At 29.4% G+C, this 16,938-nt stretch overlaps 2 protein-coding genes across 4 annotated transcripts in view; one reads left to right on the top strand and one right to left on the bottom strand.

The window, feature by feature from the left end:
• The window catches only part of LOC118205585 (mannan-binding lectin serine protease 2-like), a 232,465-nt gene extending 223,317 nt beyond the window's left edge, over positions 1 to 9,148 (top strand). For all 3 annotated transcript variants that reach the window (XM_035377889.2, XM_035377883.2, XM_035377878.2), the window contains one exon: positions 1,368 to 9,148. In XM_035377889.2, coding sequence (XP_035233780.2) covers positions 1,368 to 1,428 — 61 coding nt within the window. In that variant the 3' untranslated portion in view covers positions 1,429 to 9,148. The remainder of the gene's footprint in view (positions 1 to 1,367) is intronic.
• A 2,970-nt stretch (positions 9,149 to 12,118) lies between these two features.
• LOC118205574 (tetraspanin-18B-like) overlaps positions 12,119 to 16,938 on the bottom strand; it is a 72,475-nt gene continuing 67,655 nt past the window's right edge. Inside the window, exon 9 of the mRNA XM_035377868.2 lies at positions 12,119 to 14,837. Within this exon, the coding sequence (XP_035233759.1) occupies positions 14,733 to 14,837 (105 nt within the window). The 3' untranslated portion in view covers positions 12,119 to 14,732. The remainder of the gene's footprint in view (positions 14,838 to 16,938) is intronic.

The raw sequence follows: 16,938 nt of genomic DNA, 5'->3' as shown, positions 1-16,938 counted from the left end.
TGGACAAATTTAGTCTCCACACCTCAGCTCGCTGGCGGAGCTTCCCAAACTCTCTCTCACTGGCGTCCGACCAGAATTCTCTTCTCTTTACGCATGCATATTACTCCGTTAAGTCGTTGCCATTCACAGTTCTTTAAAATATGAATTTAAAATGAATTATAGTCCTCGTAGTGTGAGGAGTTTGCTACCGACGTTCTCTTTAGTCAAGAGCATTATAGGTCTTTCTAGTAGAGTTCAGGAGCGTTCTTTACAACTGGTTGCAAGGATTTGCTCTCTCCTCCCCTATATTTTGAACTTGAACTCTGCCATCATTTCATGTTATGTTTCTATAGTAAATATTTCAAAGTTACTAGTCGAATGATTATTACAGGAGGAAATTCTCATTCATATGACATAGCATAGTTAAATTCTTTGCTCTATAAATGTATAAGGTATTTTCTCCCACTTTTCCGCATGCCTTCCTGGTGGAAGTATACTCGATGCATATTCGGAAGGTTCAGAGTTTGAGTTACACTGCCTTGGCTTGCCTAGCCGCTGATAAAGGGCACTGCCGATTTTTTTACATCTCTTGCTTCAAAAAAATGACAACTCTATAAATGGTACCCAAACTAAAAGGTGGTGGACGATAATTCGTCACCAGTTACCCTCTCAAAGGGAGAGTGTATAAGGTATTTTCTTCCTCCTTTCCGCATGCCTTTGTTGTATAATGAAACATACTCAACGTGTATTTGGGGGCCCTGAGTTCAAGTCTCGGGGACGGCATTGCACATTTTTCACTTTTCCAGCACCAAAAAACTTGATGACTCTTGCGCTATAAATGTTATTTTAAGCCCTCGAGTTGCTTCGCCACATCTAAATATTATATCAATATATTTTATGTCAAAATCATGTTAGATTTAATTTTAATAACCCAGGTTATAATTATTAATTTGAATCGAATTTGACAGTTTAGATTCTTTTGAAGTTGTGTCGACATGACCTGAAAACTTAATAGTTTTCCTATCACCTAATTTGGCAAAAATATTTTAAAACCAACCAACCATTTAAAACTAACCATTTTTGGTGCAGATGTGCACCAAAAAATAAATAAAATATGCAAATAAATTTACAACAAACACAATTTTATTTTTGGAGTTAATGAAGATAATTCCTGATATCAGGATCGCTTAGTGTAAAACAAAAATCAGGCAATCCAGATAACTAGAGAACTAATGCTAGTGTTGGCTATGTGATTATCCAAATTCAAAATGTAGCCATTAAAATGCTTTTATATTTAACTTGAATTAATTGGTATGTATTTTTATTTCCAATGAAAAAATTCAGTTTTTAACTACGTGTAATGAATATTTCCCTCCCGTCTTTTACAGCAGGCAGAAAGATGAAGATGAGGAAGTTGAACAACTGAGTCAAGCAAATCCCAGCCCCTAGTTCCCCAAGCTATACAGGGTGTTTAGAGCTTCTCTTATAGCCATAGAGTGTTGCCAAGTCATGTATATTAAAATCTTCTGCGATATCTTACAAATTTAAACTTCATATATAAAATGTTTTACACGTTAGATCGCTGATATGACATAAGAAAAAGAAAGTATGGTGTCTCAGTCAAAACCTTTTGAGTGTTTTAGACTTTTATGTGTAGTCCAAAAAAAAGGTTTTTGAATGTCACAATATATGTTTTTGTGATACTACAATTATATTTCATGTTGATAAATCCTGGGCATTCAGAAACATATATTTCTATACCAAATATTTTCACTGTGCCATTGAACCAAAGGTTGTTTCAGGCTTGGCAAAAAAAAAAAAAAAAAAAAAAAAAAATAGTCTTTTAGTGTGTTCCTACAGGAGATGCATATTTTCGTTTTATCATTCAGCAAAGTTTTGCATATCTTTTCGAATATTGTTTGTCATTGTATATTTCATCATTTCATATACATTTAGAAGGGGGCCCAAGATCATCATTTAATATTTGCATTAAAATATTTTTCTGAATTGAACCTTATTTTGCTCTTCCTGTGGCAACAAAAATTAACGTATAGAATACATTAATTTTGTTGCCACTAAAAATTAAGGTATAGAAAAATCTGTATTCCCTAAAAAATCTTTAATAGTTATCTAAATGTATTATTGTTACAAAGAAAGTCATTAAAAAAGCTCCTTATTCTTCTACATGTGAATGATTATAAAAATAATGTATAAAATGATAGTCATGTATAATAAGTAGTAGAAAGTGTTGAATTCTGGGAGAAGACACACACTAGGATTATTTATTACATTTGAAATACTTATGGAGAATTTTAAAAATTTTTGTTGTACTGTAAGAATTTTAGATGCACTTTTTAACAGGAAAAGTTAAACAAGTGAAATCTATATTCCAGATGGGACTTTTGAAACCACCTTAATGTTCAATTTCAGTTATGTTTTAAAATCTACATGACTTGAAAATGATCACATTTATTATATACTGTATACCTAAAAGCAAAATAATTTTTCCAATATTTGCAAATTCCACAGAAATAATTTTAAAATTATGAAAAATGTTTTTCTTGTTAAAGAGTACTTTGGATACTTAAATTTCTAACACAGCAAGGATTTTTAAACTAAATTTTAAAATTGGAAATTTTAAAAAAATTTTAAAAATCTTCCTACAGCTTAAAATGGAATAAATATGAAATCTTATTGTTCAACATTTAAAACTGTACTGTTTAGATATTCCTTTGAATAATAAAAATTTCTTGAAAAAAATATTCAAAATATACTGACACGTAGTAAGAGTTTTGACTACAATAACAGTGGCAAAATGTTCCAAAACACGGTGCATCTAATGCTTCTTTTATTACATATACTTAAGAAATGAAATAGATTTTGTATAACAACTTTGCTCTTGTTAAAGACAGAGTGCTATTTGTGTGAAGATTGAGCTATTATAAATCCATTTGTTTTGGAATGTAAACATCACCAGACAAAGTCTAATGAAGAAGATTTGTTAATGAAGTCTAATTAATGAAGATTTGTTAACTTATTTTCATAACAGATTTAGAGCAGGATTAATATAGCATTTATGCTTTTTAAGCTAAATAATAACAGTAATTTTTTAATTATCTCTGGTTTAAATTATTATTGATTATTACTCAAAATTTTCATTCATTATGAAATCAAGTGTAGCTTTGATAATTTTATACAATATTTTTTTTAAGTTAGCTCTTTTATAATCAGTGTCCTATTACATGGCACAAAATAAAGAGAGCAAAGTATTGAACAAACATATAGCAATATTAAGCAATCTTTATAAATATTTAGTTGTTTAAAACTTGTAACTTCCTTTACCACCAAAGATTATCAAATGCCTCTGGTAGTTACTAACCTGTTCAATGCACTATTGAGCACTGAAAAATTATGTACATATATATATAGGATTTGGTTCAAAATTTTACTTTTTGACATATATAGAGAGAGAGAGACAAAAAGTAAGAAATTTAGAACTCTCTCTCTCTCTCTCTCTCTCTATATATATATATATATATATATTTTTTTTTTTTTTCCCTTCTTCCTCCACTACTAAGTGGAAGAAACAGAAAAATGTACCCGTGTAGTAGGAAGATTAAAAATAATAATTACGAATGTTTTTTAACTTTATTTACAGTTTCATGTCATTTATAAATACATTAAACTGTATTTTGAAATATCAAATATTTCTGCAATACCAGTAAAAATATGATACCAAGGAGATAAAATAACAAAATAAACTTCATTAATTTTAAGGAAAACATTTAAACCTTTTCTTATATTACTTTTTAAAACTCTTTTAAGGAATTAAAAACAAACCAATTAAATTCTGAAATAATTACTTCTACACATGCATTTAATATTTCTCTATCCTTTTATTTCTGCATGATATATAACAGAATGAATAAGAAATATAACTACATGTTTGATTCAATCATACAGGGTAAAATAAAACAATTCAAACTTTTGAAAATTGTAGGTACTGCCAAAGAAATATTAATTTTGAATAATTATTTCAATGGATCATAGTTGTTTACTGTTACAAGTAAATATAGCATTTGAAATTCTATTTACAGTTTATTCTGCAAGCTTTAAAACTGTTTTAGCGCAAAATAGAGATTTTCCCAATCAGACTGAATTTTTGATTTAGTTTTATGTTGCAATGACTGTGGTCTTGTAGAAAAATATAATTGAAGCATTTACGAGATCATCTCAAGTGTTTAAGAGCCCAACAAGACAATGATATTTCACTTATTAACCTGATTTCAAGAAACTAAAAAACACTTACCGTTAGGAAATGAAATCCATTTTGTTCGAATTCAAAAAGACAGGACCAGTCTCTTCTGAATTGAGACAAGATAGATGAAGTGCAGAATAAAGTGTTGTAGTTGCAACATAGAGTGCGAGAAAACTAGCATCACAGTCAAATTTATTATACTAGAGTGCACAATTTGTGTCTTATGATGAATGCTTTCAGTTTCTCAAAGTGACGTTATTAAATGAAAAATCACCTTTCTAGATACACAAATATTTGGGAATGTTTCTTTAAATGCTTCAACTTTTCTGTCAATGTGCACTGCAAAATAATGCTCAATCATAAAAATTCATTCTGCTTGGGAAATTAATATCAATCTTGCCCCAAATAAATCATTTTTGAAATTAACTGCATAAACTACAAGTGAAATTTTAAGCAAAACATTACTTGTGACAGTACAAAGGCATCATCTATTGAAACAATTTGCTGTTAATATTCATTGTGAAATTTACACATTTTTTTAAATTTTAACATATGTGACTTTTATATCAACCTGTATGATTAAAAAAACATCAGGGATCGGAAAAATGAGATAACTGCATTAGAAAACCAAACTGAAGAACAATAATACCACCCAAATACAATTTATTAGCTCAAACTGCTCGCTCTTTTGATACATATTCAAATCTTCCAATCCTTACCCCCACTGTACCTACATCAATATTACTTATAGGTCATTTCTGGAAACTTTCTGATGTTTCTCATAATTAAAAGTTGTTTTCACTTCTCCTACAGTTCACAACAGTGCTTGCTGCATTAAAATTCTCTCTCCAGTCTTATGATCATTCTGAGCAGTGACCAGTTGTTATTCAAATCATTCTGGTTAAACTAGTGCTGTGATAAATTATTTAACGAGATCAGTTACAGCATGAACAACAGCATGTTCATTTTGTAATTAACTTCCTCCTATATGTTGAATGCCATCATGGCTAATGAATGTTAACTTCACTATGCTGCTGCTTTAGCAGTGCTAATTTTGCCATTTCTCTTTCTGGATATCTTCTTCATCGCCAATACCTACAAGATTCCATCATCATTTCAGCATTCATTTTCATCATTGGCAGTTATCCACTTCTGTATTATCTTCTCCAGAAAGCTTCTACGATTCTAATATTACAAAATTTGCTCTTCTCGACCAGAAATCTATGAACACATCATCACTGAATCACAGTCTGCTCAAAAACAATTATTCTATACTCCCATTATGTCTTTGCTTCTCCCACATGCATATGTGAATTGATGTCACTGAAGTTGAGTATTGAAGGAACCTAACTTTGTTTGTCTACTACTCTTATCCATTTTAGAAATTTCTATGGTTATCATACAGGATTATGTCCTTAAGTTCCTTGATTTAACAAAGATAAGTTTCCCCAAGATAAGCTTTAGAATGTGATTTTCATTTAAAATAAAGATTTAGTTCTATAACGCCATTTACACACACACAGTCTGCTCAAAAACAATTATTCTATACTCCCATTAAGTCTTTGCTTCTCCCACATGCATATGTGAATTGATGTCACTGAAGTTGAGTATTGAAGGAACCTAACTTTGTTTGTCTACTACTCTTATCCATTTTAGAAATTTCTGTGGTTATCATACAGGATTATGTCCTTAAGTTCCTTGATTTAACAAAGATAAGTTTCCCCAAGATAAGCTTTAGAATGTGATTTTCATTTAAAATAAAGATTTAGTTCTATAACGCCATTTACTAATTTAAAATAAAGATTTAGTTCTATAACGCCATTTACTATCTACACGTAAAATATAAGGTAACACATTACATTTTTTTTCCTAATGTGTAGCCATATTTCTAGCTCATTCTTCCCAAAAATTAAATTCCTGCGTCGACTTAACTATTTTGAACTCTTAATGAGTATGACTTTCATGAATTTTTCAAGAAATTAATTATTTTAAAATAATGATAAAAACTGCATTAATAATAAGCATCCCCCTCAAAACCAATCATTTTTCAAAGAGGATGTTAGAAAACGAAGCAATACATGTTGAACACTTCTACATTTTTAAAATGTATCCTTCCAGGTATTTTTAAAAGTTAAATTTCACAAAAATATCAAACAAACGACTGCATATATAGCATAGATACAGTAGCTGACCCTTCAATGTAAATGTAGGCAGTTTACTTTACTATACATGTAAGAACATTTATTTCACTGCAGGAATACACTGCACATAATTTCAAAAAAGTTGATTTTTATGTAGTTTTTTTTTCCCAATATTATTTGCAAATTTTTCAAGCAAGATTGTAATACTCTGATTGATAAAATTTAATTTTTTCATATTTTGTCAAAGTAACACTTTTGTAATTTAGAACAAAAAAATATAAATGAAAATTAGTTTGTTTAAAAATTATTTAATGGTCTCAAGTAGTTTTTAGACAGCTAATTAAATTTTGTATAGTTAAAAGCCAGCATTTAAAAGGGAATAATAATTTTTGCATAGGATTCAAGTTTCACCAAAATGTTATTCATAATTCCTTTTTAGTTTACTTTCTGAATTTTTGTACTCATAATATTGTATAGATTTATTTAATAATTCTTTCACGAAATTTCATCCTTCATACAACATCTCATTGTAATTTATTTGCTGCTATCCTTTACTCCTACATAATATCTGAATTTCTTAAACAAATGAAAGTTGTGCTGATATTATTTTAATAATTTTTTACATACACTGAAATTTTTTTGTGCACACTAACATTTAATAACAATAGTTTTTAAAAGTTTTTTTCTCTTTTGTTATATAGAAATAAGATATTAAATTAGCGTTTATATATTTTGAGCTATGCAAATAAATTTATAATTGTTACAATACTATGTATTGAGAATATTTTTAGTATAAGCAATATCTTGCTGTGAAAAAATGTATTAAAAAACTGCCAAATTAGTCTTCTTTCAATATCTGTTTCTAATTTCTTATAAGCTAAATGAAAACACTTTACATGATGCATTTCTAAAAACACATATTTTAGTACAAGAGAAGTCTGGTTGTTGAAAATGTATTACACAGTTGGCATTTCTTTCAAATAAGTATTTTTAGATGAAGCTTGGTAAAAAACATTAAATGATGGCTGATTATCACTTGGCATATATGATTTATCATACTCATTGCTCATAGAGTGTATTTAAAGCTAATACAGAAGTTAAGTCAAAATGTAGCACACAATCCACTGTAACCCTATAATGGTAAGCACTAGCTAAATGAAATTTTGTAGATAGAAGGCATTTGTCCTTTACCACCTAGCCTATATTTAAATTTTCTCTTTTTACAAGTAAGCTACAATGGATGATCAACGTGCTAACCTGTTATGGCAGCGTGCAGTGATCAAATTTTCTACAAATCCAGACATAACTCAGCAACATTGATTTACAGTAAACTGCTGCCAGTCTGTGAGGTTAATGTAAAGTAATGTGCTTCAGTGCTTTCAGGGTGGTGATTGTGTGGTGTAGTGGCCGTAACCGCTACGCAAACCCTGGGGTGTGACACAGGGTTGAAATGAACTTCAAACTCAAGTTTTAACAATAACATGAATTTTAATAAGATGAAAGCCTTAACAGTTGCATATCTTGACAATATGGGACTTGGATATATTTAGTCCCGTAATTTCAGAATTTTGTTACAGGAAAAATGCTGTCGCACATTATACACGAGGAATGATCGTTCTTAGCAGGCCAACATGCCCATTGCTCTAAACAGGAAAGTTTTTTTTTTCTTCTCAGGAAACAACCTTATATATCTCCCTGTGTTTACTTGCACTGAATTCCCAGGGAGGAGGATTCTTTCACTCATACATAACAAAGTGTCCATCTCCCGACCCTGCTGAAAAGACTTCGTTTATCTCTTTGTCCATCTGGAGCCACCTTAAGGCTGCAATCGGAATCATTAACAAAGGCACAGGATTTTACCACTGATGAAAATTATTGCACTCTGAAATCATTCATCCTAGACAAAGAACCTTTATGCCACCTTATAATAATTGTGACAACCAGGATGAATTGCAGTTTGAGTAAACCATCAACTAACATAACCAGTTTAACCACTTGCGCTAAAAAGATGTGCCACGTACGTCGAGATACTTTTGTCTCAAACCGCAAGCAAAAATGAAAATAACGTGGTGCGCACATCGCCTTACAACGCGATTGTTTATTTCTCGAGTTACAGCTTTGGATTGCACTCACAGACGTGGAGCAGCATAAATGAGACACTTTACCACTTGTTATACTGTAGCGCACGGCACCGCAACCGTGAAGTTTAGTCGTAGCACAAGTGGTTAAATACATCAGTCATCGAGCAACCCATCCAACATGACAGATACATCACAAGACAGATCATGGAGCATACAGGATGTTTAATGCTAATAAAATGACTGAGATACAGAAAAATTTATGTTCATTAGATACCGTGGCTCTTTGAGGGAAATTATGCAAATTATGAAGAAAGTGATGTGACGATCTTCTGCAAAGTTTCTCTTATGATTATCCAGAATGCTTTCAGGAAGTCATTCGAGATGAAATCTGGTTGTTTCATTTCGATCCTGAGAGCAAAGGAAGTCAGTGAAACAGACATGCACTTGTGCCCTGGAAAGAAAGATGGCTGCAGTGCAGTAAACCAAATGAATAACACATTGAATGGAAGTTTTTGTGCTTTGGAATTTCCAATGGACAAAAACTTCTACTTAAAAATTCCATTTCTAGTGCTTACCACTACCAAGTTACAATGTATTGTGCTTTTTGACTAAACTATATGGTAAAGTAGATGTGTGTACCTAATATCTTTATATGAATAAAATTATGAATTAAAAGACATATGAAGGAATGCCTTTGTACTGAAATATATGAAGATAATTTCATCATACACTTAATTTTTTAAATACTGTCAAATATTTTTAAATACAGAAAACATTGTATATGTAAAAGAAAAACTACATTATAAATCAAAACTTAAACAGAAATGTCTGGTTAATTCCTGAATTATGACTTAATCATTTAACTCTTTTTAATAGAATTTGGAGCTTGCAAAGTTAACAAAAAAGTTACAAAAACTTTACATCATAAATTTCGCTCAGCAATTTCATAAAAATCTGAATACTACCTTTGCACTTTTATCTGCAGTAGACTCCCAGCAGCACCATCAGTAACTTTTTAATACATATTTCTTAATTTTCGTATTGCAAGCATCTTAAACAAAGATCTGTTACTTTAAATAAAAAAGCACAAACATGAAGAGTCAACTTCAAAACAAACTTGTTTATCAGCTGCACAGATAAGAAATGAAAAACGAATTAGTATAAACAGTTTAGAAATATGATTATTCACTTAAATGCTGTGCTGCAATCATGAAATAAATTACAAGTTGCTCATTCAGAAATGGTTATCATTTTTGATAAAAGTACTTTTGCTATTAAGAAGTAAAAATTTGAAAAACAGCAATATTATTTTTATTTATTTATCACCTAAAATATTTGTTTGCTCTCAAACTAAAATATTTTAAGCTTATATACCAAAATCACTCATTTTGGTGGCCACCTTAATACATATTTGACGGTTTTTTCAAATTAGGAACAGGGCGCGTGTCACCGACGTGTCCGCGAGAAAGAATACGGACAATCTGGTTTACTTGAACACTGAAACCTATGGCGTTTGTATCACATAACTGTTTTTAATTATTAAATGTGATACGTTGTATAGTGAGGAGATTATGAAAGTCACAGTTTTTTTCAAATAGGATTTAATATATCTCATTAAAGCAGTTTTTACTGCATTTCACGCATTTTTTCAGGCGTAATTCTCGTGCAAACATCTTTACTTTGGTAAAACTGTAAAAACTCTAAGCACAAAATTTATGAACTTAATTTTGCATAAAAATAAAGTAAAATTAAATAAGGTTAGTATGTGATGCTTTGAAATAAATAAAGTAAAATTAAACAAGATTTTTTTTTTTTTTTTAAATTTAATTTAATGAACATTTTCAGGCAGTGATTTTCAAAACTATAACAACATTACAAAACGATTATTTATTTGATTATATCATCATTAAATTATTAAAATTAAAGTGGATTATTTATTTTAGTAATTCATAAAATTCAGAGCATAAAATTTTCTGAGTGTATTCAGAGGGGAAAAAAGATAAAATAAAATCTAGAAGCATTCATATTTTATATTACGCCAAAAAGGAACCTTTTTTTTTAACGTTTTATGTGTTACCTATATTTATTGAATATCATGTTCTTTGCCCGTAAACCACATACATTTGAAAATAGCGTATCTTTACAATTTCCGCACTGGAGATAAATATGTTATTTTCCGTACAGTGTTACGATTGCTCGCTTTGAACTCGTTGAATTTGTTAATCAAAAATTCGCTAAAGTTTTACAAAATATGAAATAGATTAAAACATATTTGAAATTCGACCGTCCAGATGCCCATGTTCGAGTGGAGGATTACATAATTCAAAATTTGGTGGCTCTAGATACCATCGTTTTTGTCACAGTGCAAGAAACATACATGTATTCATGCAGATTCTTCATTAATTAACTTCTTTAAATATAATACAGGGCGATAATATTTGGTAACAACAATTTGCAAGGAGACACGGATATTTATAGTGAAACAGCGCAAAATGCCGCTTCGAGCTAATAAATTAAATTAACAGTAAATAAAAAAAAATTTATGCAGAACTAAAAATAAATTTAAAAAATAATCACTAAAATACAAGCAAAATTAATTATTACAGCTAAATACAATTTTAAAATTAGAATTAAATGTATAAAAATTAAGGAGTCAAAGGTGTTTATCACTATGATGTATTATGAAATATAATTGAAATAAAATTCCTTTATAGAAATTGTGCTATAATACTCATCTATAATTTTAAATATGCAGCACAATTTAAAATTTTAAACAAAACTTTCAAAAATTCGTTTTTAAATATTTTAGTATTTTTTACTTATTTACACCAATAAAAAGCATAAAAATTGCAAGAGAAAATTGCTTGTTTGAAAATTTTATTAGTTCAGGTTTGAAATATTATTTTCTGAAACAAGTAGTTAAAAATTTCCTGACAGCATAGGAAAAGCTAAAAAAATATCCAGCGCTGAAAGCATGCAATAGCTTTATAATTATTTGGAACACTAATTATGCTTGATAAATATGCTAAATTGTTAAAAATCAATCTCAGTTTCAAAAATAAAAATATGTAGAAATTCTAATTTGTGAAATGAGGTGCTACAACCAGCTCTTTCTTGACAATTATACACGTTGCAATAGGCAACCACTGTTAAATTTCTGCAAGTTGTCCCTACTCCTCCGGATATGATCAAGGTGACAGCCGGAAATGCGTCAGACGAGTGAGAAAACCCATTTGGGTTTGTCTATTTCTTATAACGTCCATGTTCCACGTACCAGATTTAAAGAAGGCATTAAAGTAAATAACTTGCACAGCTTCACATAAGGACGTGATTTCAATAAAACTATAGTTTAGTAAATGCTTTGAATAATACTCCTGCCAAAATATTTAGTTAAAAAATGTAAAAATAGTCACAATTATAAAATTCAGTTATATTTAACAGAAAAGCACAAAGCAGTGAAAACACCAGACTATTTGCTCTTGGGTTACTTACCTGCATCAAAAAGGGTGATTTTTTTCAAGTGTATCTTCATGAAGTTACTCTTAAGTAAGATTAAAATGAGTTATGTTCATAAAACATCTATGATTACATCACAGGCTAGATAATGAATCTTAATAAATCTTTCAAAGAAAGTGAAAATATAGAATATATGGACAAAATTGTATCTTAAAAAACTTTATTTATAAGATAAAGTACATAAAAGCAGTAGCATTTCAGTCACTTAAATGCTTCTTGTGTCAGTTATATACAAATAATTTGTATAACCATATGTAAAAGTTAAAATATACACCTGAACATACATTTTATACATAAAAAAGTTCATGTTAAGTACACTTATTAATAAGAACACTTAAAATAAAAGATCACATAGGTTAATGAACATTTAATACTTATGTAAAATAACAAATAAAAATAAACTCTTGATTATTCAAAAAACACCAGCTTTCCTGAACCTTTACCATCTAAATTCCTTGTTTATTTTTATATGAATATTTTGAAGGGGAAAAAGCTTTATATGATTCTGCATGTTGTCTAATAAATGTATAATATATCGTCGAGATTCAATATGGAGGAAAGAATTCTAAAACTGATTTTAAAAATGCACTAATGGTTTACCACTTTTCTTTAGAAGATGTTGAAATAAAATATTCTTCAAAACAAATTTAAATAATTGTGGAGCATTCTGAAAATAAGTAGTACTCAAAAGTAATAAATCTGTAGCATTCAGAACAAATGTGGGAAAAACTGATAATGCATTTGTAGCAAGCACAATAATTCATTTGTTACTAAAAGATGTTTGAAACAACTACATAATGTCAACTTCAGAAACTTAATATAGTCTCAAAATATTTCGCTTTTTTTGCCACTTTTTATTATTATTATATGTTTACACATTAAAAATTAAAGTTACAACTGATGTATTCTGTACTGTAAATGATAAAATATTCCATTCATAAAAGGCAAATGCACTTCCCCAAAAATGTTTTGAAATTTTATATATATATATATTTTTTTTTCCGGGAGGGCGGGCAGAAATGGATTAGTTTGTGCTTTTTTTGGGGGAGCAGGGGACAATTATTCAGATAATGGTATAAAAATATGCAACAAACACAGAGATTCAAATATTCACTTACTTAAGTAAACCTTAATATATTTCATTTGCTGCAAAATTGCAGTTTGTTTTTACTGAGACATATAAAGATCTTCCAGAGTAAATGCAGTTACAATATCACAGGACATAAAACTGAAAGACATACTTTCACATTCTTTGTATAAAATCGCTAGAACTGAATCTAATTTTTGAGCAAAAAAGAAGCTATAAATTACTTAAACAGTTGTAAAAATGTAGTTTATGTACAGTATTTATGAAATAAAATGTAGGTTCTAATTTCAGACTTCAAGCAGAGTAACAAAAAAAAAGTATTGTCATAATCTTTTAATGTTATTAAAATATTTATAATATAATTAAACATACATCTTTAAAATTTCACATAAAAGTAATAAATGCATATATTTAAAATTTCATGCAAATATATTCATACACAATTAAATCATTTGATTTTTAAAGACTAATCTGGTTTTCTTCAAGAAGAAATACTGCTGTATTGTTTTATTGGCATTATAAGTAATCTCATGCAAAAAATGTCTTAGATTTATCTGCATAAAATATCCTACAATTGTAAAGTAATATAATATGCTGTAAATATTATTTTAACAATTTGTTTTGATGCTGACTTATAGCAAATATTTAACAATCTGAAGAGCATAATACACATAAAAACTGTACATACAGGACACTTCATAAATTTGGAAACTTAAAAAAAAAAAAAAAAAAAATCATTTAAAATAAACAAAGTGTATCAACTGTGATTTGCACCTGAAGACAAGGCTGAAACAGTTTTATTTCTGGTGGTAGGCCTAAAATATGTTTTAATTCAAAATATCAATACTGTACTATTCATACTGTTGAAATGTACAAATTTAAACTCTTTAAAGAATACAATTAAGAATTCATGGATTGCTACATTATGATTATTATAATATGCTCATAAATGTGAGTAAAATGCTACATAATCTTAATTCTTCTATTCTTATAAAACACAGTATGATACTGGCAGTGTGATCTATTGATGAAAATATGAACTAAACTCAATATGGCCCACTCACCCCTCCCCCCAAAAAAATCTATCTTAGTGTGCCTACCGCATTCTGATAATTTTTGACAGATTTAAATTTTATCTCATTCCTAAAAACATATGAATAAAATTTTTAATTTATATTTTGTATAGAACAAACTGAAAATTAAATACATCAATAACACTGATGTGAAAGCTAATTTTTATGCATATTTAATGTTGATGATTTCATAACTTTTAAAACACAATACAAGGCATAAAAGTACAACAAATGATTTATACTGTTCAAAGTAAAAATATAAAATCAATTATAATAAATTATTTGGTTATAAAATTATATAATTTAATATTTATATTGGCACTTTGTTTGATATTTTATTAGTGTGGCTTAGCATTTTTATATTAAAATAAAAAATTGTCCTCACATGTAGATATGATGATGATATACAAAAATATATTACAAATCTAAATTCCATTCATATGCACTTCATCATTAGTTAAAAAAAATGACAGAAAAACACACAGTATTACAATTTTTAAAAAAATGAAACAATATGCATTTTGTATCCATCCTGTTCTGCAAAGCCAACAAAATATACATGTTAGGCAGTTTGTTTCCTGAAAATGCATATCTCCGTCATAGTCTAGTATGATAATGTATATCATTACATGAAGAATTATTTGACCTTCTAGCTCTTTTTATTTGGTTTATGACATAAACAGCAAACAAAACAACAATCACCTGAAAAAAAATTCATTAGAATATTTCAAATATTTTATATATTCAAATATTTATATATGTGTATATACACACATAACTTTTTAATGAATATAAAAACTTCAACAGAAAAATGCATTTCTACAATGTTTATAGAAAATCAATGAATTACATGTTACAGATTTTCATGGAATCTGAGAAAATGTGCTTTTTAAATAAGTTTTCCAATCTGCTTTTCCAAAATCGTAACAGTTTCAAATCTCATCTTCTTAGAATATCTTCAAGATACTATGACCTCAGTGGTTTTGCATACTATGGGCATGAAATCTTTAATACTAGCTATCTGCTTTCACATCTATCAGAAAGAAAATATTGAAAAGAAATGTTCATGAAAAGTTCCTTCGATGACTGCCCAAGCCATTTAAAAATTATTAAAAAAAGCAGTACCTTACAAAGGTACTAACTAAGCAATGAGAAACTACTTGAACTAAAATAAAATCCAAGAGAAAAAAATTACAAAGCACTTTTTTTCCTAAATGATCTTTGTATTTATATATTTCCTGCTCTAAAATAACATTGCTATTCGCAAGAACTGTATGATTTACTATTTTGCCTGCTATTCTGATTATTAAAGAAATTAAATTATTAATTGACAAAAAAGCATGACATTGCACTATGTCTGTTTCAAAATTCAACAGTATTTCAGGTATAAAACTACTGTTTGTTGCAAATGAGTCACAGTCAAGAAGTCAAAGAGCCTCATGCGACTTGTGAGCCACAGTATGGCTATTCTTGCTTTATACACATTCAAATATCCAAGCCTTCAGAGATTCAAACTCAGGCCCAAAAGAGACAGCAGCGAGCATCACTAACTATATTGTTTAGGGCATCATTTCAGAGATTTAGTCTGAAATAATTTAAGTGCATTTAAATTACAAAAACCTTACTTGGGAATTGAATCTAGCCCCAAAAGTGCGTAAATAATTAGTTTGTGCTTACCACGCTACCACTTAAAGTGACCATTGCTAGTCAAATACCGGCGAAATTTGCATATACCTTTCCAGTGGTGGCAACTACCACTGGATTCCAGCACAGTTCAGAGCCGAGTTAAGCAGAATAGGTAGGCTGTCAGTAACATGAGAGGAGATCAGTCCTTTCAAGTCCATTAGCTGAGTGGATTCTACAACAGAGTGTAGGTCAAGTCTCTTAGTCAAGTGAATTCTAAAAGACAGCTGAGATCAGTTCAGGAGAGTGAATTTTATAAAAGTGTGGCCTTATCCTAGAGAAACTGACAAGACTTCATGAGGACATGCAAGTGGCTCTCTTCTCCAGTAGATGAAATTAATTATAAAGCTTATAAAAGCCGAGAACAAACAACTCATCTCAGTAGTAGCTGTAGTTCTAGTGAACTGTTTGTTTACTTAATGCTGTGATTGATTTGTAGCGATTTCGCTGTGAGATAGAATTAGTTTCTCTGTTTGAATTGATTTTTGCTAAACGTTTGACATTTTGTGATATTGTTAGAATATTTTTGAAGAAATATTTCAGCATTTTGATTTATCTCTTGTGGAAAGAATAAATTTTTGTTAACTTTTTAACGTTAACCGTGTTTATTCTAGCCCTTTGTATTTGTGTCTATATCAAAACCAAATGGTAGTAAAATTAAACGAAAAATCGCTGACGAACATAGAATATGCCAAGTAAAATGGGAATTAGAATATTTTTGCTGTGAAATAAAAGATAAAATAATCTGCTTGATATGTAATAATACTATTAATGTACCAAAGTTATATAATATTAAACGTCATTACAAACAGCACAAATCGAAATATAACAATTACGAAGGATTAATGAGAGAAGAAAAGTTGAAAGAGCTCAAGTTAGGAGTGAAAAAGCAAAAGTCCATGTTTAGTAAAGTATTGCAAGAAAGTGAAGTGGCGGTACATGCAAGCTACGTCTTGTCTGAGTTGATAGCTAAACATTCGAAGCCTTTTACTGACGGTGATTTCATCAAGGAATGCCTAATGAAAGCTGGAGAAATTGTTTGTCCTGGAAATGTGAAGGCTTTTCAATCAATTTCATTGTCTCGAAATACAGTTGCGGAAAGAGTTACTGATTTATCCGC

Source organism: Stegodyphus dumicola, chromosome 9, assembly GCF_044657685.1.
Source record: "Stegodyphus dumicola isolate Sdum_Otavi_A_Nest chromosome 9, ASM4465768v1".
Lineage (NCBI taxonomy): Eukaryota > Metazoa > Arthropoda > Arachnida > Araneae > Eresidae > Stegodyphus > Stegodyphus dumicola.
This window is presented reverse-complemented; position numbering and strand designations above follow the sequence as displayed.